Consider the following 24,062-nt stretch of genomic DNA (forward strand, 5'->3'; position numbering starts at 1 on the left):
TGTCATTTTTTGAACTTCACAATCAATGTGCCATAATCACACTTGACTTCCCTCACGGGCGCTCCGCTTCAAAAGGGCCATTCTGCACATGGCTCAGTTTCAGGGTATGATCCTGATCTTTCAGTCTCTGTCCTGGATGTTGGTGAGGCAGACTCAGAGGCTGGTGGAACTGATGGCCTCCCGCATTCCGCTGGTCTAGCAGTTCAGTTGGTATATGCATGTAGGCTCTGATATGGGATCTGTAATCTCAGTGGGCCCAACATCAGGTGAATCACTCCAACCATGTCCACATTTCAGAGGAGGCTGTGAAAGACCTGCAGTGGTGGATATTGGACTGCGCTTGAGTCCGCAGCAAACATTTCTCTCTTCCCCACCCGGAGCTGACAGTGGTAACCGATGTGTGACGTAAAGGTTGGGGCGGCTGCCATAGAGAGGTGATCAGGGGTCTCTGGTCTTTGGCAAAGGTCCGGCTCCATATAAGGCTCCTGGAGTTCCGGGCCGTCTGCTGTGCTCATAGACAACACAACCATGTGGTATTCCAACAAACAAGGAGAACTGGGCCCTGGCCCTTTGCCAGGAGGGAGTACGCCCCTGGAAATGACTGGATCGTCAGTGATTTTGCTGGGGGTGAACCACCTGGCAGGATCTTTGAGTGCTAGGGTGGACAAACTCAGCCTGTGATACGTACGGCTCAGAAGTGGCAGTTACCACCAGAGGTGGTGAAAGTTTTTTTTTTTTTTCATAAATAGAGGGAACCTTGGCTCGATATTTGCCACCGCCCAGAACACACAATATGAGCAGTTCTGCGCTGTGGGGTATCTCTCACTAAGCAACTAATTCTGTCCAGACGCCTGTATGCCTTGCCGTGGGTACATCATCTGCCCCAAGCCATCCTAGTGGCCCCAGATTGGTTACAGAGAGTATGGTATCTTTCTTCCTATCAGGAGGCCCCTCTGCGAGGACCTATTGTCACAGCAACAGAGCAGGGTTCTGTACACTGGCCTTTGCAATCTCAAACTTGATGCCTGGAGATTGAGCAGTAACAGCTGAACCCCTTTAACCATTCCTCAGAAGTGGTTGATAGCATTCTGGCAGCCAGATGTCCCCTGACAAAAACTGTATACGCAAGTAATTGAAACAAATTTGTAGTTTGGTGCGGCACACACCATATTTACCTCCTTGGGGCAAAGTTATCTGACATTCTATTTGTTCTGTCTCTTGCCCAGCGAAGCTTTGCTTAGGGCACAGTTCAAGGGTACCCTTCGGCCTTTTCATGATTGCTGGACTAGCCTACCTTATTGTTTGTCACAGGTTGCAATGCCTTTGTGAAAGGCCTGTAACAGTTGTGTCCACCCGCTCCCTTTCTCATGCCATAGTTGCACCTTAACTTGGTGCTCAGGTATTTGATGTGCACTCGCTGAGACGCTTCACAGCTGTCCTGTGTGGCTCTTCACCCTCAAGACCGTGCTCCTTGTCGCTATCACCTCAGCAAGTGAGTTTCAAACTCTGTGTTAACCCGCCGTACACCACCACCTCAGACAAGCTGGTTCTGCCCATGTAAGCAGCCTTCTTGCTGAAAGTTGTGACTATGTTCCACATTAGCCAAACCATCACCCTGCCTGGCATTCTGTGCTCCTCCCCACTCCTCTAAGGAGGAGGAAGAGAGTACTTTGCTTCCATGCTGAAGCTTTACATTGTTCCTACAGAGAAACTCTGGGATGGCGATCGACTATTAGTGTGGTTTGCTGGTGCAAAAAAAACAAAAGCAAGGCAATGCGGTAACAAATCATCACCTGCTGGATCGCACACTTTATTAGAATCTGGTATGCATTGGCCAAGAAGCAGTTTCCAGAAGGACTGCAAGTGCATTCCACAAACAGAAGACCGCTACCATTGCGCTGGCACGGAAAGTTCCTGTCATGGATCTCTGCCAAACAGCTATGTGGGTGTCACCACATACAGTCACTGAAAACCAGTGCCTGGACCGTCAAGTTTGTCAAGGGTGGGGACATTTGGTCTGCTTGTTCCTACATGGCTTTTAGGTTTGAGCCACATACACAGACCCACCACAGAGGCACTGCTCTGGTATCTATTCAAAAGGTGAAGAATTGGTGGTTAGAAATCTTTATCAGAAGATCAAGTTACTTACCTTCGGTAACACTCTTACTGGTAGACTCTGTCTAACCCCAGATTCCTCACCAAGGAAACAGGTACCATTAACCCCTCCTCTGATTCCATCCTGGCCAACATCGAGACATGTGCCATGACAGAGCCATCAACTGCTAGTCATTGAACAGCGGAACATTATGCCAAGACATTACTGATTGACCTCTATATCTGCTTCCTTGTTGTTGATGTTGAGATGGTAGACGTCAAGGACTCTGCAGCAGTTTTCTTTTTTTTTTACTTCTGCAGAAGCACAGCATGTAATCTACCCTGATCATAGGTAAACTTATCTACCTGTGCCAAGGTTAGTTATTTCAGTGCAGAAGCCTCTTGAGCCATTAGATCTCCAGTCAAGACCTGCTGTTTTTCCCAGTCCTGCTGTTCCACCTGGACCACTCCAGCCACAGTCTAGTGATGATGCCGAGGGGCTCTTAAGTGTCACCTATACCATAATTATCCCCTTAACTTTTTTTTCCCAAGACTACGTACTGCGAAGAGACATAAAGATCTCCTTCCATCTCACAACCTTCTTCTAAGAGTTATTATGCGGATTCCAGCATTTTGTGCACTCCAACATCTGATGACATTACCTGTTAGATCATCAGCAGTGGATGACTGTTTGTTTTTCAAGACCACTTTAATAAGAAGTGCCACGAAATTAATTATACATATGCAGGCACCATAGAAAACAGTTTTCATAATGAAGGGCATTTTGCAGCCTAGAACTTCTCCCATGCCTATATTATTGTTGGTCCAGGTTTTTCAGGGTTAACCGAAAACAAGTTATACACTACAGCTACAGTAATAGTCGGTGACTTCACAACATTTGAAAAGAGACACCGTCTGAGCAAGACTCAGTTTATTTGAGACGAGACCCTGAGCCGGACTTGGATGTAAGGTCAGTTGTCAGAAAAAGACATGCGTTGGCATCGGACACAGATTCCAGCAGAAAAAGAAAGGGAAAGACTTGGTTTAGTAGTAAGAAAAGTTAGTGCCACTGCATCTGTGACATTTAAAAAAGATAGCTTGGTTGCATTACAGGAGGAATTTGATTAAGCACTGCAGGAATCTCTTTTTGCCTCTGCAGATGAACGTCCAAAATAGAAAAGGCAATATTTGTTTTTGAGAGAGTACTGGAGTAGCAGACTCTCCAATCAATCAATCAGTGCAACAATTGACTCTCCCGATCTAGCCGTCAATGAGTTTTGACACAGCATTGCGCTCTGTTGATCATCCTAGCTTAGGTGGACTACTCTAAAGCTGAAGCACAGCTGAAAACCATAAATCTCCCCTTCACTTGGGTAGTTATTTTTTAGTCCTCATACCGATGACGAAATGCAGTGCATTCAAAAGGAATTGAAACTCTTGAAGCAGTAAAGATTGGAGGATAAGATGTTTTACAGGTCCCAATAGGATTCCCTATACCAGCCAAGGCACAATGTTAAATCCTTTGAATGGTCTTTCTATCTTCATTCTCAGGCATCTGTATCAGTCCCAGTTCTATTATAGACAGCCAAGAAAGAATTTCATACCACCAGTGCTCATATGCATCAAAGTCACACTCGCAATCTGAAAAGTGCAAACCTCACTCCCTCTACTCTGGTGGGATATAGCTCTTTCAATCGCCTGGAAGAGTTGAGATTGATAACCACCAACAAATGAGGCTTGAGATCCTTCAGGATAATTACGCCATTCATTTTAAAATACCTCCTTCATCAATACCTCCAAAGCCAGCACTCAAACATCAATTGCTGCAATTAAGAAAATAGGTAAAATCTCTTCTCCAAAAATATCCAATAGAAATAGCTCCTCCATTTCGAAGAGGGAAAATGATTCTATTCCAAGTAATTTTTGGTTCCCAAGAAATGCCCAAAGAGGAGTTCAGGTCGATTCTCTATCTTAAGACAGGCTAACAATTGGATTTAAAAAAACAAGCATTCATGTTGCCTTCCTTGCACCAGATAAATCCACAGCTTACAAATGGAGACTGGATATGTTTTGTGGATCTGCAGGATACCTACTCTCACGCACTAGTGGGAGCAGAATGATTCTAAAATACATGTTAGGCAAGGCTCATTATCTGAACAAAGTTTTACCATTCGGACTGAAATCTAATCTATTCAGTTTCTGGACGACTGGTTGATAAAGGCATAATCTGCACATCAGACAGTTGAACTTTTGTTACCACGGCTAGCGTATTACAGTGCCTGGGTTTGCCTATCAGCCTTGATCAATCAATGTCCTCTTCAGTACAGCTTAGTGAGTAACTTGGGGGAACTCTCTATATTCAAAACGGAGAAGTGTGTCCTTTGGAGGAAAAGGTATGTATAATTTTGCAGAAATGTCGCTGATTGTTGCTAACCCACCACCAATGGTTCTCAAGGTTTCATCACTGTTGGCATAGCATCATGCATGTTTCTAATCTCTAATGTACTTCTTCATGTAAGGCAATTTCCATAGTGCCTAGAGGATCAATGCTCCCAATGGAAATGTGATTGGGTGGGCAAAGTTGTTCTCATGACACCGGTCAAACAATCTCTGATCCTCTGGTGGTACAAGAGAAGTGATCTATTACAATGAATTCTCTTCTATCAAGATCTGCCAAGCCAAACTGTAGTTAAGGACGTTTCCTGAACAGGATGGATACAATAGACAATCATAACTATGCTCTAGCTAAACTAGCAGGAGGCACAAGCTCAAGGACTGTGTCACTAGAGTTTCCAACAGTTTGGCATTAGCTACTACCAAGAAACTGAACAATTCATCTACCATGTCTGCAAACCTGCCAAGCAGATCTTCTCAGCAGATGCTTATAGACAAAAATGAATGAGAACTGGATGAGGGGTCTTGCTAGACTTTTTTCAGAGCTTGGTTTCCTGTACAAAGATTTATTCATCACCGGGCAATACAACAAATTTCCAAGTTTCACATTGAGAAGGCTGGAGCCAGAGTTCTTGGGCAGTGCAGTTTTGATCAGTTGATCTAAATGTTTTCTCGAATCTTTCCCTCGGATTCCACTAATTGCATCAGTGTTGATCGAACTGAAACACTCCTATGCCAGCATTATTCTAATATTGCCAGAATGGTTAAGACGTTGGTGATATCCAAAACTACTTAATCTCTCCATGAGACCCCACAAGATGTTGCATTGCAAACAGAACCTTTTATCGAGCGTGCAAGGCAAAATTCTCTACCCCAAAATAGCCACTAAATTTGGGAAAATGACTCCTTAAATCGTTCAGTGCCAGCATTTGAATTTACCACCAGGCTGTATGAACGTTCTTAAAGAGGCTAAGCGTTCTTCCACTAGGACATCTGATTTATTTAATTGAAAGAGGTTTGTCATTTGATGATTGAACAACAACCATGACCCTATAAACTGTTGAGCATAATCCTTCCTTATTTGCTCCACCTGGCCCAAACAGAACTGCAGAGTATTTTCATCAAGGTTCATGTTGATGCTATTACAGTATACAGAAAGGGACTGGTGCAAAGATCTTTCTTTAGGTTCTGATTATAAGGAATTTCCTGGCAGGATTAAAGAAGGTGTTTCCACTGATTTAGAAATTCTCTTCTTCCTCCATGGCAGTGGAATCTACTATTATGTAAATTAAAGCCGCCTCCATTTGAACCCATGCATAAATCCTCATTGCGCCTTTTTTGTAAGGTCGTTTTTTTGGTTTGCAGTCACTTCAGAGGAGAGGTAATTGGCACCTTGCGCAGTAGACCCATACAGTATTTCCAGGGCCATAGGAATTATGTGATTGTGCGGCTGCAGTGATTTCTGCATGATTAGAGATTATTTGCCGCATTTGCCACATAATCCATAATCTGACGCATAATCTGCAGATTTTAACAAAAAAAATGTTTCAAATTCAAAAGTTGCTAAACATGCAGCACATGAATTGCCGCTCTGTGGATGGCCCTTTGCAAAGTTACATTTTTGTTGTTATATTGATATATTTGGGTGTTAAACTGGTAGTAAAAAGGTACAGCAATGCCCAGACATTGTTAACAAATTTGAAAATTACAAAAGAATGAAGTAATACTATACAAAATATGATGCATAATTTGCATTTTCTTGCTGCATAATTTACTCAACCCTGCAACATAATTTGGCCCTCCCCTGCCACACATCCCATTGGCCCTGAGTATTTCATAGTAATAGACTGGTATTAAGGAGACAGACCTCGTTTTTAGCTAAAGTCATTTCAGACTTCCATGTAAACCAAACAATATCACAGCTAGTTTTTCAGTGATCCTTCTTCTCTAGCAGAGCAAATACTTTTAATCCAACCCAGATGTTATGAGGGTCCTTAAATTTTATTTGAGCAGATTTGATGATATTCGCAAAACAGACTAGTTTGTTAATTATGGCCTATCAGAACTGGTTTGGCTTCATCAAAGCAGCTAGCCAGGAGGCTAGTGTCTCTGTTGCTTGTTATTATGTAGCTAACAAACCCCTCCCTCGGAAACGTTGCACTTGCTGCACACTAGGTAAAACAGCATCTTATGGCTGAGTATCAACTGTACCTTTGACTGAGATATGTAAAGCAGCCATCTGGAGATTAGTGCACACATTTTCCAAGAGATATTGCTTAGATGAGATGATTAAAGTGCTGACCCTTTAATAGGTCAGGCAGCATTTAGGAATTTGTTTGGATAACACTGCTTTGAGATGATCTATGTCGATGTAAGTGAAATTAATTGTAGTTTTTATTTACAGCTGCGGACTAGGGATGTGCTGGCTAGTCTACATTTATGGCTATCAGTGAGGATCCTATGACGCTGAAGGAAATTTTACTTTTAATCTTAGTTCTGCATGGTAGAAATCTTCACTGAAGTCATAAACGATCCTTGATTGTCAAGGTTACTATTTTTATTTATCACTCATTACTTAATGCCATTCAAAAAAAGCTGGGGCGTCTGATAGAGGCTTCTACCTGCAGATTCCCCACCTTGTGAACTTCCTCAGACATCATACTGGATCCAAAAGAAATGTTCATAGCAGCTTGCATCGGTTCCTTTCTTTCTGCACTTTCCAGTGGGATCTGGAGCGTTTCTAAATCATGTCCATCATGACAGACATTTTTCCCTCAAATGTTCTCAGAGTGCAGCTGATGTCACATCCTCAATTTTACAGTGTGACTGTCACTGACAGATGCCTCTGACAGACACCCATGATGTCTGTGGTGCCTCAACTCCAAATACGACTTGGTGTTATGCCTGTGCTGTGCAAAGATGAAGAAGTAGGCCATACATGGTGGTAAGGCCAGGATGGTTATCGCTGCACTCTGGAGTTTGAAAAACTGCTCATGTACGAAGGTTTGTTGTTCCTGGTCGAGGACGCGGACATGCTCCTGCCCCCAAGACTGCTCTCCTTAGCATTCCTCATCGAGGTCACTAGTCTCTGGTAAGTCAAGGATGTCAAACAAGAAGCATGGGGGGGGCGTGGGGAGGGGGGAAGCAAAGCATGGGTCTCGTTCATCCTGCCACTCCTACCACTTGGAGTTGTAACGCCCCAGGTACCTCCTAGACCAGAGTTGTTCTCCCCAAGTGGAACAGATTCAGATACTAGTCCTGCTTTGTTCCTACCCCGAAAGGACAGCAATGCTCCATCAATAGAATGTGACCAAGGACTACATTTTTGCTGTCACACCACATACCTCTGGAGCAGTTTTGGGCCCCAAAGATCTGAGGGGGAACTCCAGTCTGTCCGTCTGCAGATCTCCCCTCGATTCAGACTTCACTCCTATATTTTACCCTGAGGCAGACCCCGTCTCTGACATTAGCTCTGTTGTATCTGGGCCTGATGGCATCCACATTGTCACATTAGGCGTCCTGCAAGACACCACGTTTGGCACCACGACTGATGCCACTGTGTGTGTATCAGCACCAATTCAAACGTTATTGATGCTGGAAGGGAAGCAGATTATATTGTCTGATTCAGAGAGAGACACTCCACCACATAGACTGTACACCCACTCTGAACTAGATTAAGCTCCACATTGACTGACCCCGTTCTGCCACCACAAGCAGTGAGGACTACTCTTGTGACAGAGATCCTTAATCCTGCAAAATCAACTTAGAAGGTTCTGCCCTGCTTTAACTGATGTTCTGGTCGGTACCTGGTCAAAACCAGGATTTTGGACTTCCCAGCAGTAGACAGGTGGCAAGGTGGCATAAGCCTGCTCCTGGGGATCTGGATTTCCTATTGCAATATCCCACTCTGTGGAGTACTGTCACTCAAGAATCTACAAGCTGCTTGAACTCCATGCATTGCCCCATGGGCACTACAGATTGTCTGCGTAGGGCAGTTGGCACCAGTGTGGTGCTTGGGCAGCATTCCTGGATTTGCTCCATGGGCTTTTCTTCTAATGCCCAACAGTCTGTCATGGACTGTAGGCTGTTAGGAGCAAAGGCAGACTCCACCCTTTTTTAGTTTAAGGAGAGTAACTTCACTGCTGCTGTCTGGGCCTAGATCTGCCAATATGGCAGTTCCCACGGCTGCAGTGTCCCTTTTAAGGCTTCGGTAAAGGCGAGCAGCAGAGGCTGAGGCAACACGTGTCACCAACAGGTCACCCATTCTTTTTGAGGTTGGGCCTGGAAAACAGGTAGTCAGTGTTCAGTTCTTCAGGTGCTCCATGCCCCTCAATCCACAACCTTCCCTCCTACAGCTGCTATAAGCCCCCCTTAATTTGTCCTTGGTGGCACACAGTCATCTGGTTGGAATTTGCGTCACCTTTCACCTACCTGGATGGAGCAGCATCACGTCAGATCAGTGGGGCTTTGGGTCATGGTACACAGATACTCCCTACCCTTCCTATCATATCCCCCTGGACTTGCCACCCACACTGTAACACCTCCTGGAGAACAACTTATCTGTACTCCACTGAGAAGTTAGTCCTCGTTTGGCCAAGGGAGCAATAGAGGCGTTTCTGGCATCAAAGATCAGGACTGGTTGTTACTCCCATTATTTTCTTGTGCCTAAGTATGGAGGCCTGCATCCTAACCTGTTTTCTTCCTCTGAACTTCCTCTGGAGGAACAAGTTCAAGATGCTCACCCTGGCCCAGGTTATGTCTGACCTGCATCCAGGAAACTGGATGGTACCACTGGTCTTCATTACTGACCTGCAGTTCCACAGATGTTAGGCCACAAGCACTTTAATACTCCATGCTCCCCTTTGCCCTTGTCAGTTCACTTCTGATCTTCACAAGTGTGTTGGTGGTAGTTGCAGCTTATCTTCAGTGGTTGGGGTACCAGTCTTCAAAAGCCTCAACAACTGGCTACTGAAACAGACTTGCTTCAAGCAGTTGTAAGCCACCTCCAGACTCCGGCCAACCTGTTGACATCACTGGGCTTCTCCATCAGTATGCCAAAGTCACACCTGACTCCTTAACAGAGGCTCCCCTTCGTTGGAGCCATCTTGGACATGGTGCCCTTCTGACCCACCCTGATGCCTTAATGAGTACAGGACATTTGGCATATGATACTGTTTCAACCCTTGACCTGGGTCTTGACAAGAGCAGCTTTAAGACTTCTGGGCCTCTTGCCCTCCGTCATCTGCTTGTGCACCATGCCAGGGGGGAGGGGGTACATGCGGACTCTGCATTGGGATTTGAAGTCTAAGTGGACTCAGTACCAAGGGGACTTGTCAAAATCCTTACATGTGTCTAAGGCGACTGCTTAAGGTCTGTAGTGGTAGCTGCTTGACTACAGTTGAACTGGCAGCCGACCACACTCTTCTCTACCCTGAGCTAACGGTTGTGACAGATGTATTTTCGCTGGGTTGTGGAGGTCAGTTGGGAGAGGTGGAGGTCAGTTTGAGAGTGTACGAGATCAGAGGACTTTGATGTGAGTTCAAGCTTTGCCATAAAACACGTTGCTGGAGTTGAGGGTGATTCATTTGATACTGAAGGCGTTCCTCCCAACCATCGAGAGAGAATGTTCTAGGTTCTCACAGACAACGCAACCAACATAAGGTACTGCGGGGGGTGGAGTGGGGGTGTGTGATGTGGGTGTCTGTGTCGAGACGCTCCACGTGTCTGGAAGTGGCTAAACAATCGGGACGTCTCCCTAATTGCCCAGCATCAAATAGGATCTAGTAATGCCCTTCCATATAAGGCTGTGCATCACCTTGCTGGATTTCTGTGCTCCACCTGTTGGAAGAACAGCTTCACTGACTTGACCTCAAGAGGGCCTTTAGTTTTTATATTGATTGGACCAGAGATTACCCAAAGATTATCTGACCAGCTTTTTTTTTTTATTGATTTCATTAGTTTTTCTGGAGCAAAAAAAGTGCAACGTGGTGCAAATGAGAACCATATCCTAATAGATTGTGTTGTGCATCAAAAGTTACAGAGTCTCTACCAGAAAAGGTGTTACTGACGGTAAGTAAATTGTCTTGTGAGGCTACCTGCCAGTAGAGTCCATGCTGGGAAAGGGATGTTGCCGACGAATTCATAGAGCATTGTATATTATCTCCAGGCTCTGCACTTTTAACTTGACAGGAACTTTTTTCTTAATTTTTCTCTTTCACTAAATAAAGGTTGCAGGTTATTCTGGATAGTGTAGCATATTAATTTTCAATTAGCTTCTGCATTGTGGTTTTACTGCTATGTTTTAGGTTTTTTGCACACAAAATAACATTAAAAGTTAGCTTGTCTTGGTCAGACTATGGACAATGAGGTACCTACCTGCAACTACAGTTTGTTTTATTCGGGGAAAAAAAGGGTTATGGGATCCCAGCATGTGGGCAGGAAGATTCTAGGCGTATGACCTCAATGACGATTCATACAGTGCTGAAACAGGGTTAGAAGTAAGTAGCTTTTCCTTCTTGTGCAAGTATGTCGATGTCGGCAAACATTGTTTTTAACCCTTGTTTCTGAAATATTGTTTTATGGGATTAAATGGAGTTTGCTTCCCCTGTTTACAAAGGGAGTTGCAATCTGGTTCTTCACTGTTTCCAACCCTCTAGTAATGGAATTAGTCTTTTTTCATTATACACTTGGCTTCAATCTCCTTGGATAGTTTCACGTATATTTTTAGGTCTAGCTTTTGTTGTGGACTTTTCTAAATAAAATAACCTCTTTATCCATTGGTCTGCTCTTAAGTCATTTCAATTTGCTTTCGCCTACCATAGCATATAGGATGGGACACATTGCCATCCCACTTTAGCTGTTGACTTAAATTACTTTGCAAGAACAGAATGCCATCGCTTACAGTGTGCGAGCCCTCAGAATACATTGTCCCCTTCAATACCAGGGACTCCTCGTACAAGGGGCTCTTTTACATCAAAATATATTTTGGCTTTTAGACCATTCTTGTTTTACTTTCAGTGCCTGGCAACTCTCAACACTGCTATCCTTCCGCTCTTCAAATGTATCGTCATAAAAAAAAACCACAAACAGCATAAGCACTGGCAAGGCCAAATTGTCAGCAGCCAATGACAATCCGATTGGTTTTGCCAAACCTTGTTTCATTATGGTACGGAACTACGTTGCTTATAGGCATGAGAAACCACAAAGCTGGGAGATTTTGTTTCTGTAATTGTTTTTTCGTTGGCTTACTAGCGATAAAATAGTGGACATATAAAAAAATCGGTGGCTGTTTCAATACTAAATCTTTAAAACGTCTTGGTTGAAAATAACTCTTTAATAAACAGATATTTCATAATATGTGCAAGCGCACTGTTAAAGAATTTGAGACATGGTTAACTTGCGTTTCAAACTAGGAATCCTTAGTTTCTGCTGCCACCTGCTGGCTTCAAGCGTAAATGATTAACATGAGATAAAATTATTGCAAGGTTGAAATTTCAATTTACCTTCAGTGTATTTATGGAGCTACGTATTAGCCGCAGTTAGACCGAGAAAGTTTAGTTTTGTTGATGGGGGCTTAAGTACAACATTTCTAGACCCTGCACATATCAGTAACATTAAAGACTATTTTAGCTGCTTAGAGCAAATGGAAATCTGATATTTTTACTGCAGAATTTTTTTTTTTTCCTTTCCAGACACTGGAAGAACATGAGACCGAGACTGGGATGAAGTCTAAAGAGGCTCGAAAGTACATCTTCAACAGTTTGGATGATATTGTGCATGTGAGTGATAAGAAAAAAAAAAAAAACATCTTGCATATTTGTTACCACAAATGCATTTCATGGCACATATTTTATTTGACTAGAATGGAAAACGGTGCTGTTTTTTTATTCTAAATGGTTTTGTTACTGGCTTCGTTGAACTTCGGATTATGTATGCCTCGTGCTGGATACAAATGTGTATAACCGTTTTTACAAGTCTTTTAGACATGTACTGTCCATTTTTGTAGCCTCTTTCTACCTTACAGTACTGTGAGGCGAATAGTTTAAAACATCCCAGGTTAAACATATCAGCGACCTTCTGAGCTATATTTGCATATTACTATTAACTTGGGAAACGTTATTTTTTTGTATTGAATAAGGCACTGTTTGCGTCTTTAAGAGTGCTGACTGTTTCAGAATAGGTTTTTAGTTATCGCATGTCTTAATCTAAGAGTTTAGGGAGATTTTCTAGCAAAGGTAGGCAGTCGCCATGTGTGCCCACGAAGCAAGGTTAGAGAGACCATGAGAGTGAGCAAGGAGTGTTACATTGTGTGATGCGTAGGTTTGCAGCGTATGTATTCACATGCGGTGCATTATTCCACCATCTAGTGATTAGGTTCGGAATTCTCTCTTTTTTTGTGGTGTTGATGGTTGTCGACGTTTCCTCCATTTGGTGTCCTGTCCAACCTTCTCTTACGTCATACTCCGCCCCAGGAAGCTCCCACTTGTGGAATCTTCAAATTTTTTTTTTTTTTTTTTTTTTTTTGCCATTGTGTCTGGAAGCCTAGCAGAGGAATGTCGGAGTTGTGGAAGATATTTCAGTTTGGACAGCGTTTTGTCAAAAAAATCAGAATAAGATCACGGAAGATGGTAGAATAAAGTGAGTGCATAGGATTCCTGTTAAAATAAGTTTTGAGGTGGGGTAGAGAATGCCCGTTCATGAGGCTCCCTGTTCTAATTGGTGGACAATACCCCATTTCAATTCTGCTGAAACTGCCATCATAAATTCATGCAGAAGGACCAGCAAAATAGGCGTGTACCCTCTTTCACTTGACCATAGAAGTGAAGACTGCGAATCCTATAGGGGGATGGGCTTAAGCCAAAGAAGCTGAAGGCTAGAGAGAGCCAGAGACAGGTTACTACGCCAGGCAAGGTCAGAGATAAACTTCATACTTGAAAGACCTGAGTCTGTCTAGAGACTATGACGACACCATCACCAAAGGAGCAGAAGGAGAAGGCTCAATATGGAGCTGTGAATCGTCGACGTCGAGAGAAAAGATACGTCGGGGTAACCTCGAAAAAACATACAAGGGGATAATCTGCAGAGTTCAAAACACTTAAAGCTGCCTTGGCTCCGAGGAAACCGCTGACCGAAAGTAAACAGACTGAAAAAGAACCTGTGGTCACATTCGAAGGATACCGCAGGCAGGTGAAAAGAAGATAAAGATGGCTAGAGACACGATCAGCGGTTGAGACGTTTCAACGTCAAAAAAGATGAAAGCTGGGCATACGCTAGAAAAGGCATTGAGAGAAACACCCTCGAAATATCATTTGATGATGAAAAGAAAATCTTCGAAGATGCTCAATGCTGAAGAATGCTCTGAGATTAAAAAGAAAAAACATGTTGAATCAGAAATGGCAGCACTTCTGCAGAAGAAAAAATAATTTGACACCTCAGGAGTTCCAAATCCTGCCAATGCTTTCAACCCAAAAAGAGCAGGTAGAGAAGGAAGTCGAAGCGCTAGAACCTCCCTTTAACACCAGAGGAGGAAGAGGAACAGCAGTACTTATTCGAAGAATAGGAGGGCTAGAGCATGGACGTGTTCGGATAAGGAGAGCAAGAAGATTAATTTGGTAGGCAGAAAATTTGAGACTGCCATGGGGACGAGCACAGCCCAGAGAGGAGGAGCAACCTCCTCCGGAAGGCGACTTAGCAAACCTCAAACACCTTTCACACACAACGCCAGTATGAAGGAGAATAAAATACTTCCTTCAGGATTGGAGGAAGATGAAGTCAGTCAAGTGGGTTTTAAACTTCATAAAAGGTGAATATTACATAGAATTGGCAAGAACACTACTAGTATGGGGACCAAAGGAAAGAGTGCACTCAAAGGAGAAAACATCACACTTACTCAGAGGTAGAGGAATTTGAGAAGGGAGCAATAAAGTCTCAAAGAAAGAGATAAATTAGGGATATTATTAAAAATAATTTCTTATTCTAAAACCAGATGGAACTCTCCGTCCAGTACTAGACCTACAGTTCATAAACAAATTCATAAGGACACAAATTCAAAATGAGAACTCTGCAATAAATTATTCCACAATTACAAGAAGGAGACTACCATGCAAACATAGACCAAAGGATGCATAATTGCACATCCCAATAAATCAGACACAAGAAATACTTGCTTTCTGTTATGAACAAAACAAATAACCAATTCAAGTTACTATCGTTCTTCATAAAATCCGCACCTAGGGTTTTCACAAAATGCCTAGAAGCAACGGCAGCACAATTGCAAAGGCAAGGAATATAAATGTATTCCCATACCTAGACAACTGGCTAATAAGAGCAAACTCATCAAAGAAATGCAATTCAGATATTCAAAAAGAGTAAACACATGCTGTTGATTAGAGGGGGAATAGGGGAATGCTCCCATCCAGAACCAGCGTCCCTAAATTTGGCAGCATTGCTCCTGAAGACTTAGTTTGGACATCTAGACATATCAGAAAAGACAGTGGCAGTGCTAAGAGAGGCATGAAGGCCACCAACTAGAGCATATTATATAGCAAAGTGGGAAACATACTTACTGTTGTGCCAAAAATGGACCTATAACAAAACACTAAGGGCACTACAGTCCTAAAATACCTTACACATCTAGTAGACTGCAAGCTCACTTACGTTTTATTAAAGTACATCTAACGGTAACTGTAGTATGCACAAAAGGAAATCTAGGAAAAAGCTTCTTCAATACACCAGTCATAAAGCCTTTCCTGGAGGGAGCAGTGAGAATAGCACCACCCTTGGCAACTGCCAGCACCCACTTGGAACCTTAATCTTTACTAACACAACTAGTGAGAACCTTTTGAGTCTCTATACAAGACTTTGCTAAAGATGCTCACACTGAAAACAGCCTTTCTATTGGCAGTGACTTCACTCCGCAGAGTTGGTGAACTACAGACCTTTACAGTCCAGGAACCATGCCTGCAAGTATACAATGACAGAATACTCATGAGAACAGATCCTCATTTCCTACCCAGGGTAATTTCAAATTTGTATATAAATCAATCAATTTCAAATTCCAAGTTTTTTTCCCAAGAACCAGAAAATGAAGTGGAAAGAACTTGCTCCACCGAACAAGAGCAATCATGTACTATATTGAAAGAAAAAAAACAAATAAGAAAACAAAACAATTATTTGTTCAATTTATAGACCACAATCTGGGTAAACCAGTAGCAAAAGGTACAGCTGCTAAATGGATTTCACAAACCATACAAATACGCCACGCAAATGCAGGATTACAGTTCATGCCAAACCTAAAGCAAACACTACAAGGAATAAAGGAGCAACCATTGCCTTTCTAGCAAATATACCCTTGCAAGACATTTGTATGGCAGCTACTTGATCAAAAGAACATGAAAGCTGAAGTGGGACAAAACGTGGTCAAACATCTATCTACTAATTTAAATCCATCTTCAGCCAAGCCGCAGGATTAAAAAAAACGCTACAAAATCAACGCACAGCATGTGAATCCAGAAAAGATTCACATTGCAAACCAAAATACTTCCTTACCTGTTGGAGTAATTTTACAGCTTTAAGAATTTTCTGGATTCACAACACACCCACCTCCCCTTTAAGATGGGAGGGGCAAACAAGCATTTGCAATTAAATAGGTCTCACATTTGCTTGGGTTAGAGCTATTGGCATAGTACATGGACTTTTCTTGCCACATAAATTGGTCAGCCTTGCCTAAAAAATTATTTTCCTGCCGTATAATTCCAGTGGCCCTGCATATAACTAAAAAACTTCCATTTACCTTCTTCCCCTATCTTCAGCAAAACAATGAAAATGTTGTCGTTTATCATCCTAATTTAACCCCTTCGCTGCCAGGCCTTTCCCCCTCCTGTGCCAGGCCTTTTTTTGCCTATTTGGGGTAGTTCGCGCTTAGGCCCTCATAACTTTTTGTCCACATAAGCTAACCAAGCCAAATTTGCGTCCTTTTTTTCCAACATGCTAGGGATTCTAGAGGTACCCAGACTTTGTGGGTTCCCCTGAAGGAGGCCAAGAAAGTAGCCAAAATACAATGAAAATTTCGTTTTTTTCAAAGAAATTGGAAAAAGCGGCTGCAGAAGAAGGCTTGTGGTTTTTCCCCTGAAAATGGCATCAAAAAGGGTTTGCGGTGCTAAACTCAGCAGCTTCCCAGCTTTCAGGAACAGGCAGACTTGAATCAGAAAACCCAAGTTTTCAACACAATTTTGGCATTTTACTGGGACATACCCCATTTTTGCAATGTTTTGTGCTTTCAGCCTCCTTCCAGTCAGTGACAGAAATGGGCATGAAACCAATGCTGGATCCCAGAAACCTAAACATTTCTGAAACGTAGACAAAATTCTGAATTCAGCAAGGGGTCATTTGTGTAGATCCTACAAGGGTTTCCTACAGAAAATAACAACTGAAAAAGAAAAATATTGAAATTGAGGTGAAAAAAACATCAATTCTTCTCTACGTTTTACTCTGTAACTTTTCCCTGCAATGTCAGATTATCAAAAGCAATATACTGTTACGTCTGCTGGACTCCTCTGGTTGCGGGGATATATAGGGCTTGTAGGTTCATCAAGAACCAGAGGAACCCAGAGCCAATAAATGAGCTGCACCCTGCAGTGCGTTTTCATTCTATACTGGTATACAGCAATTCATTTGCTGAAATATAAAGAGTAAAAAATAGCTATCAAGAAAACCTTTGTATTTCCAAAAAGGGCACAAGATAAGGTGTTGAGGAGCAGTGGTTATTTGCACATCTCTGAATTCCGGGGTGACCATAGTAGCATGTGAATTACAGGGCATTTCTCAAATAGACGCCTTTTTTACACACACTCCTATATTTGGAAGGAAAAAATGTAGAGAAAGACAAGGGGCAATAACACTTGTTTTGCTAATCTATGTTCCCCCAAGTCTCCCGATTAAAAATTATACCTCACTTGTGTGGGTAGGCCTAGCGCCTGCGACAGGAAACGCCGCAAAACGCAACGTGGACACATCCCATTTTTTTTAAAGAAAACAGAGGTGTTTTTTGCAAAGTGCCTACCTGTAGATTTTGGTCTCTAGCTCAGCCGGCACCTAGGGAAACCTACCAAACCTGTGCATTTCTGAAAACTAGAGACCTAGGGGAATCCAAGATGGGGTGACTTGTGGGGCTCGGACCAGGTTCTGTTACCCAGAATCCTTTGCAAACCTCAAAATTTGGCTAAAAAAAACACATGTTCCTCACATTTCTGTGGCAGAAAGTTCTGGAATCTGAGAGGAGCCACAAATTTCCTTCCACCCAGCGTTCCCCCAAGTCTCCCGATTAAAAATGATACCTCACTTAGAAATGCCCTAAAATAAATTTGACCCCCCCCCCACCCTGTGCCCAGGAGCGACCCTTGCCTACGGGGTTGCTCCCCCTGCGTGGAGGCCAAAAAACAAATGGCGCCAAAAAACAAATCCCCGGTGCCTAGTGGTTTCTGCCCCCTTGGGGGCAGATTGACCTAAAATCGACCAATCTGCCCCCAAGGGGGGCAGAAATGGTCCAAATACAATTTGCCCCCCAGGGGAGCGACCCTTGGCTGATGGGTCGCTCCCCATCTCTTTAAAAAAAAAAAAAAAAAAAAGAAAACAATTGCCCTGGCGCCTAGAGGTTTATTCCCCCTCCCCCCGGGGGCAGATTGGCCTAATAATAGGCCGATCTGCCCCCAGGGGGGGGAAGAAATGGCCTAAAATAAACTTGCCCCCCCCCTCAACCCTCCCCCCACCTCCTGGAGCGTCCCTTGCCTACGGGGTCGCTCCCCCTGCGTGACGTTGGCGCCAAAAAACAAATCCCTGGTGCCTAGTGGTTTCTGCCCTCCTGGGGGCAGATTGACCTAAAATCGACCAATCTGCCTCCAAGGGGGGCAGAAATGGTCTAAATACAATTGCCTGATGGGTTGCTCCCAATCTCAAAAAAAAAAAAAACATTAAAAAAAAATGTGCCCTGGCGCCTAGAGGTTTCTGCCCCCCCCCCCCGGGGCAGTAATGGCCTAAAATAAATTTGCTCCCCCTCCCTCCGGGAGAGACCCTTGCCTACGGGGTTGCTCCCCCTGCGTGACATTGGCGCCAAAAAACAAATCCCAGGTGCCTAGTGGTTTCTGCCCCCTTGGGGGCAGATTGACCTAAAATCGCCCAATCTGCCCCAGGGGGGTGGGGGGGGGGGGGGCAGAAATGGTCTAAATACAATTTGCCCCCCAGGGCAGTGACCCTCGCCTGATGGGTCGCTCCCCATCTCTTAAAAAAAAAAAGAAAAAAAAAAAAAACAAGCACAAAAAAAGGCACAAAAAAAAATTTGCCCTGTCGCCTAGAGGTTTCTGCCCCCCCCCCCCACCCCCCCCGGGGGCAGATCGGCCTAATAATTGACCTAATTGACCTAAAATCGGCCAATCTGCCCCCAGGGGGGGCAGAAATGGTCTAAAGGGGAGCGACCCTTGCCTAAGGGGTCGCTCCCCTCGCGTGAAATTCACGCAAAGAAAAAACTCTCTGGTGTCTAGTGATTTCTGCCCCCCTTGGGGGCAGATTGGCCTCATCAAAATAGGCCAATCTGCCTCCCTTGGGGGCAGAAATGGCCTAAATATAATTTTCCCCCAAGGGGTGGTAGGAGTTATTATTTTGGAGCCCCCACTAAAATAGTGTGGGGACCCAGAGATGGTTTAGACAGAAAGACAACTTCGTGGTGAATGTTTTGAGGGTGGTCCCATTGTCCTAGGACCACCACAGGCTGAGTTATGAGCAAACATGTTTTGTAAAAGTATTGCTCTTCAAAGCATTATGGGGCACATTTCCGTGCCACGGATATTTTAGTATGTTGATATGTCTGTAATGCTTCAGAACAGTTTTTCCTTTGAGGATTTCTGTTTTATGGAAAGCTTTTACCAATTTTAAGTCTTTTAAGGGGAGAGCCACAAGAAATTACTCTGATTAGGTAACTGTGAAACAACGTGACCATCGCTCCAATACCGCCGATCCAGTTAATGCGGTTGTGCCAGTTTGCGCTATGAGTGCCATGGCCGCCATGCAGCACGAAGGGAAGAGACAAAAGAAAGAAAATAGTTCGCCCATGCTGAAGTATATTGGCACTTGTGCAATAATCCATGTAACAGAGGCAAGGCATGAAAAAAATAGCCTCAAGACGGGACAAACGTTAAGCATTTACCAGTGACTCAAAATCATTTTTGAAAGGCAAGCCCAGGAACGAATGAGTGATGTGCGTGGTTAACAATACTTACAACAGCTCGACCTAAAAAGTGTGCTACTACTACATGGGAGAATTCCGGACCCAACCACTAGATGGCGAAACAGTGCACAGCATGGGAATCCAGAAAAATCTTTGAGCTGCAAAACTACTCTTAAAAGTAAGACACAATTTCGTTTTTGGGCACCTAGTTTTTCTTCTGTGATCATGCTACTATAAGCTGAAGCATTTAGTGGTTCACGTACGCTCAGAAGTATTGGTAAATAAAAGTTGTAGATAAAACCCCTCACTTTTTTTTTTTTGGGCTTCCCTCTTTATCGTAGTACTTAATGCCTGAGCTAGCACCATGCTGTGATTTCTTATGCCTGTGAAAACTGCCTTAAATAACTTAACCTAGTCGGCTTGACCTATTGAAGACTGGCACCCACATACAGTAAATTGTTTGTGAAAAAATTGTACATTTTGTATTAGCAAAATGTTCTGAATGAAAATGTATGTAGAACCTTTTCAACTACAGAAAGCAAAATGTTCTGAATGAAAATGTATGTAGAACCTTTGCAACTACAGAAAGGAGTTCTTTATTTGGATGTGTTTACGGTTTGACAACTAACATGAAGAAGTAAGGTGGATTGCCTTCTGTGCATTTCCAAATTCATGTTTCCAAGTGTAATATTCGAAGCACAAAATTGTTTCCCACCTATTATTGCACTGAAATAGTGAACATCTGTAACGCAAAAAAACTTGGATGGGTCTTTCTATGTTGAATTGCATTAGTTTGATTACAGACTGTTATTCAGCCAACTCACCATACCCATATAGATTATCTCAGTTACATTTTTCAGGGTTCTAGGCAAGTGCCCTCAATTTTTTTTTTTTTTTTTAATCATCTTGGTACTACTCCAGTGAGCCACCATGAGAAGTATTTTCCCTTGAGAATCTCAAGGTTCCATTCCCCTGGCAAAATGTGTGCTTGCTGGCTTTTTCATTGTTTCTCATATTCTGAACCATAGCCTGATGATTCCATTTTAAACATAGGTGTGTGTCAAATGGTAAAGAGATAGGTACTGTGTCACACATGTTTATCTTGTACTTACCCACTGGATAATCTTTTTCAAATATTTTACAACAGATCAATAGAGTTTGAGAATGCTCATGTACTTAGAGTGCACTTGCAGTGCTCACAGTGTAATTAAAACAGGGGGAATAGCCCTTTACATTTCGGCATGCCAGTCATGTATACATTTTTAGCATGACTTAATAGGTTTTTTGTCGTACTCAAATTGTACCCAGACACTGACGTTTGAGGCTATGGATATAAATGCACTGCTAGGAACGAATGAATACTTGTGTATAGAGCGCACTGATAAAAAATAAACAAAGGCCTCTTGGTTCTGGTGAAAATGAAGGGTAGAGTACTAGATTCTAACCTATGTAACATTCCACTCACTACATACACTACTATAAGGGAAATCTAATCTGGAGATGGTTTTTACTGGGCAAAGCACTGTGTTTTGTCTTGCCATCGTGAGTCACTGTGACCACAGCTTCCACTGGTCAACTGCACTTAAGCTTTGATCCCAACCACTCAACTTATACATCTGAAATAGTCTAAAGTGTCAAAGCGATTGCTACAGGTATTGAAGAACTTTTTCAGTGTAGCTGAAAACTTGAAAAACATGGTGTCACTTATGGAGAGAGATTCAATTGTAACTCTCCCTAACCCATCCAATGCTCATGACTTCACACATGAAGTCACCAGTTATATCCCAAACAGTATCTTTATGGTTGACATAGGTAATCTGAGAACTGACAGTTATGGCATTACTACATTAAATGGTGGTTTGACAGTGTTTTTCATTGTATTGGGGAAATATGAAGACCAGGTCAAGGGAAATGGGATTAGATGTCTTTACTAAGTCACTTGCGTATCTTATAAGGCAGTAGATATGACCATTTTCCAGATGGTGAATGAGTTCCAGTGGCTAAAAAACACTCCTATAAATAACATGAATGTAAGTCCTTTTCACTAATCGAGCCAACACTATAGTCCTGTAATTAACTTATTGTTTTCAATACAAATCATCCTGTTTGAGGGAGATATAGTTTCCCTTTTAAATGTATCAAATCAAATATATTTACGTGTGCTATGGCAGACCAAAGCCATCTTGTGGTTCTGGTGACATTAACAAACTCTGCTACATGGTTTGTTATCAGAACTATATTGTTGGCCCATAGTAGGCTGTTACAGTGAAGCAAAGTAAAATTGGAAACTGAAAAATACGCACATTATACAGGCATGTGCTTGCATGTGCCCTGCTCTATTGCCTTAAAATGATGATGCTGCTATATAAAGTTACCAGTTATTTTTTTCTAAATACGGTAGGCAGTTTTCAGACATGTTGACCATTACTGTTCCTTTTTTTACAGGTGAATATGGTGATGGATCTAGATGGAAGTGACTCGATGGCTGAGAAGGCTGATAGAAGAGAATTTGTTAATCTGTTGAGGAAAATGCTATTGCTTGATGCTGAACTAAGAATCACTCCAGCAGAAACATTGACTCACCCATTTGTTACCATGAAGCACCTTTTAGAGTTCCCTCAGAGCAACCAGTAAGTTGGTGCTATTTTTTCATTTATTGCTTGAATCCTTTGACTCAGAGAAATGATTCATCTTATTCTTCAAAGCAGAATAACTATTAATCTTCTTTCCTGATGTATTTTTTATACTTGCATTTTAGGAGAGATACGTTATTTGTAAAAACATCAATGTACTTGTGAATCACATAGTGACTCAGTGGTTCAGCAGGGGTCCAGAGATAGAGGGGGCTTCTCTCCTGTTTTTCCTAGTCAAGAAAAAATAGAGTACATGGTGCCCCTTTGTAAACCTTTGGCATGGGAGCTCAACAAATTCCTAAGGAAGCAGTTGCTAAGGATGGTGACTGTGTAAAAAGTGCTATAAGAAGGGGAGCTTGACTTTCGTGGATCTGTGGGATACTTATTTCAATATGACCATACATCATAAGTACGAGATAGTTTGAGGTAGATGGGTGCTGTAGGAAGTTGGCTCTGTATGTACTATTTCAAAGTAAGAAATAGCATGCACAGAATCCAAGGGTTCCCCTTAGAGGTAAGATAGTGGCAAAAAGGGATAATTCTAATGCTCTATTTTGTGGTAGTGTGGTCGAGCAGTAGGCTTATTAGAGGGTAGTGTTAAGCATTTGTTGTACACACACAAGCAATAAATGAGGAACACACACTCAAAGACAATTCCAGGCCAATAGGTTTTTATATAGAAAAATATATTTTCTTAGTTTAATTTAAGAACCACAGGTTCAAGATTTACAAGTAATACTTTAAATGAAAGGTATTTTACTCAGGCATCTTGGGCACTTTGAATCAACACAATATCATGTACAGATTTGGCAAAAATGGCCACAAGCTATTTTAAAACTAGACAGTGCAATTTTCAACAGTTCCTGGGGAGGTAAGTTTTGGTTAGTTTTGCAGGTAAGTAAAACACCTACAGGGTTCAAAGTTGGGTCCAAGGTGACCCACCGTTGGGGGTTCAGGGCAACCCCAAAGTTACCACACCAGCAGCTCAGGGCCGGTCAGGTGCAGAGGTCACAGTGGTGCCCAAAACGCATAGGCTTCAATGGAGAAGGGGGTGCCCTGGTTCCAGTCTGCCAGCAGGTAAGTACCCGTGACTTCAGAGGGCAGACCAGGGGGGTTTTGTAGGGCACCAGGGGGGACACAAGTCAGCACAAAAAGTACACCCTCTGCGGCACAGGGGCGGCCGGGTGCAGAGTGCAAACAGGCGTCTGGTTTGCAATTGGTTCCAATGGGAGACCCAGGGGTCTCTTCAGCGAAGCAGGCAGGTGTGGAGGGGGGGAGGGGAGGACTCCTCGGGGTAGTCACCACCTGGGCAAGGGAGAGGGCCACCTGGGGGTCGCTTCTGCACTGGAGGTCAGATCCTTCAGGTCCTGGGGGCTGCGGGTGCAGTGTCTTTACCAGGCGTCTGCTTCTTTGAAGCAGGCAGTCGCGGTCAGGGGGAGCCTCTGGATTCCCTCTGCAGGTGTCGCTGTGAGGGCTCATGGGGGTCAACTCTGGCTACTCACGGGCTCAAAGTCGCCGGGGAGTCCTCCCTGTAGTGTTGTTTCCCCGCAGGTCGAGCCGGGGGCGTCGCGTGCAGAGTGGAAAGTCTCATGCTACAGCCACACATGCCATCGGACGGATTATGTTATGTACCCTATAAGCATCTGTTCGTGGCATGTAGTGCTGTAGCTTCACAAGGGCTCCTCCCTGGTTGCCTGTGGCTATTGCAGGTGCATTATTCTTGT

General features: G+C 43.2%; 1 protein-coding gene across 4 annotated transcripts in view; it reads left to right on the top strand.

Moving 5' to 3' along the window:
- Positions 1-24,062, top strand: part of HIPK3 (homeodomain interacting protein kinase 3) — a 323,948-nt gene that overhangs the window by 159,432 nt on the left and 140,454 nt on the right. For all 4 annotated transcript variants that reach the window (XM_069223525.1, XM_069223524.1, XM_069223527.1 and 1 more), the window contains exons 5-6: positions 12,180-12,266; positions 22,151-22,335. In XM_069223525.1, the coding sequence (XP_069079626.1) occupies positions 12,180-12,266; positions 22,151-22,335 (272 nt within the window). The remainder of the gene's footprint in view (positions 1-12,179; positions 12,267-22,150; positions 22,336-24,062) is intronic.

This window comes from Pleurodeles waltl, chromosome 3_1, assembly GCF_031143425.1.
Source record: "Pleurodeles waltl isolate 20211129_DDA chromosome 3_1, aPleWal1.hap1.20221129, whole genome shotgun sequence".
Lineage (NCBI taxonomy): Eukaryota > Metazoa > Chordata > Amphibia > Caudata > Salamandridae > Pleurodeles > Pleurodeles waltl.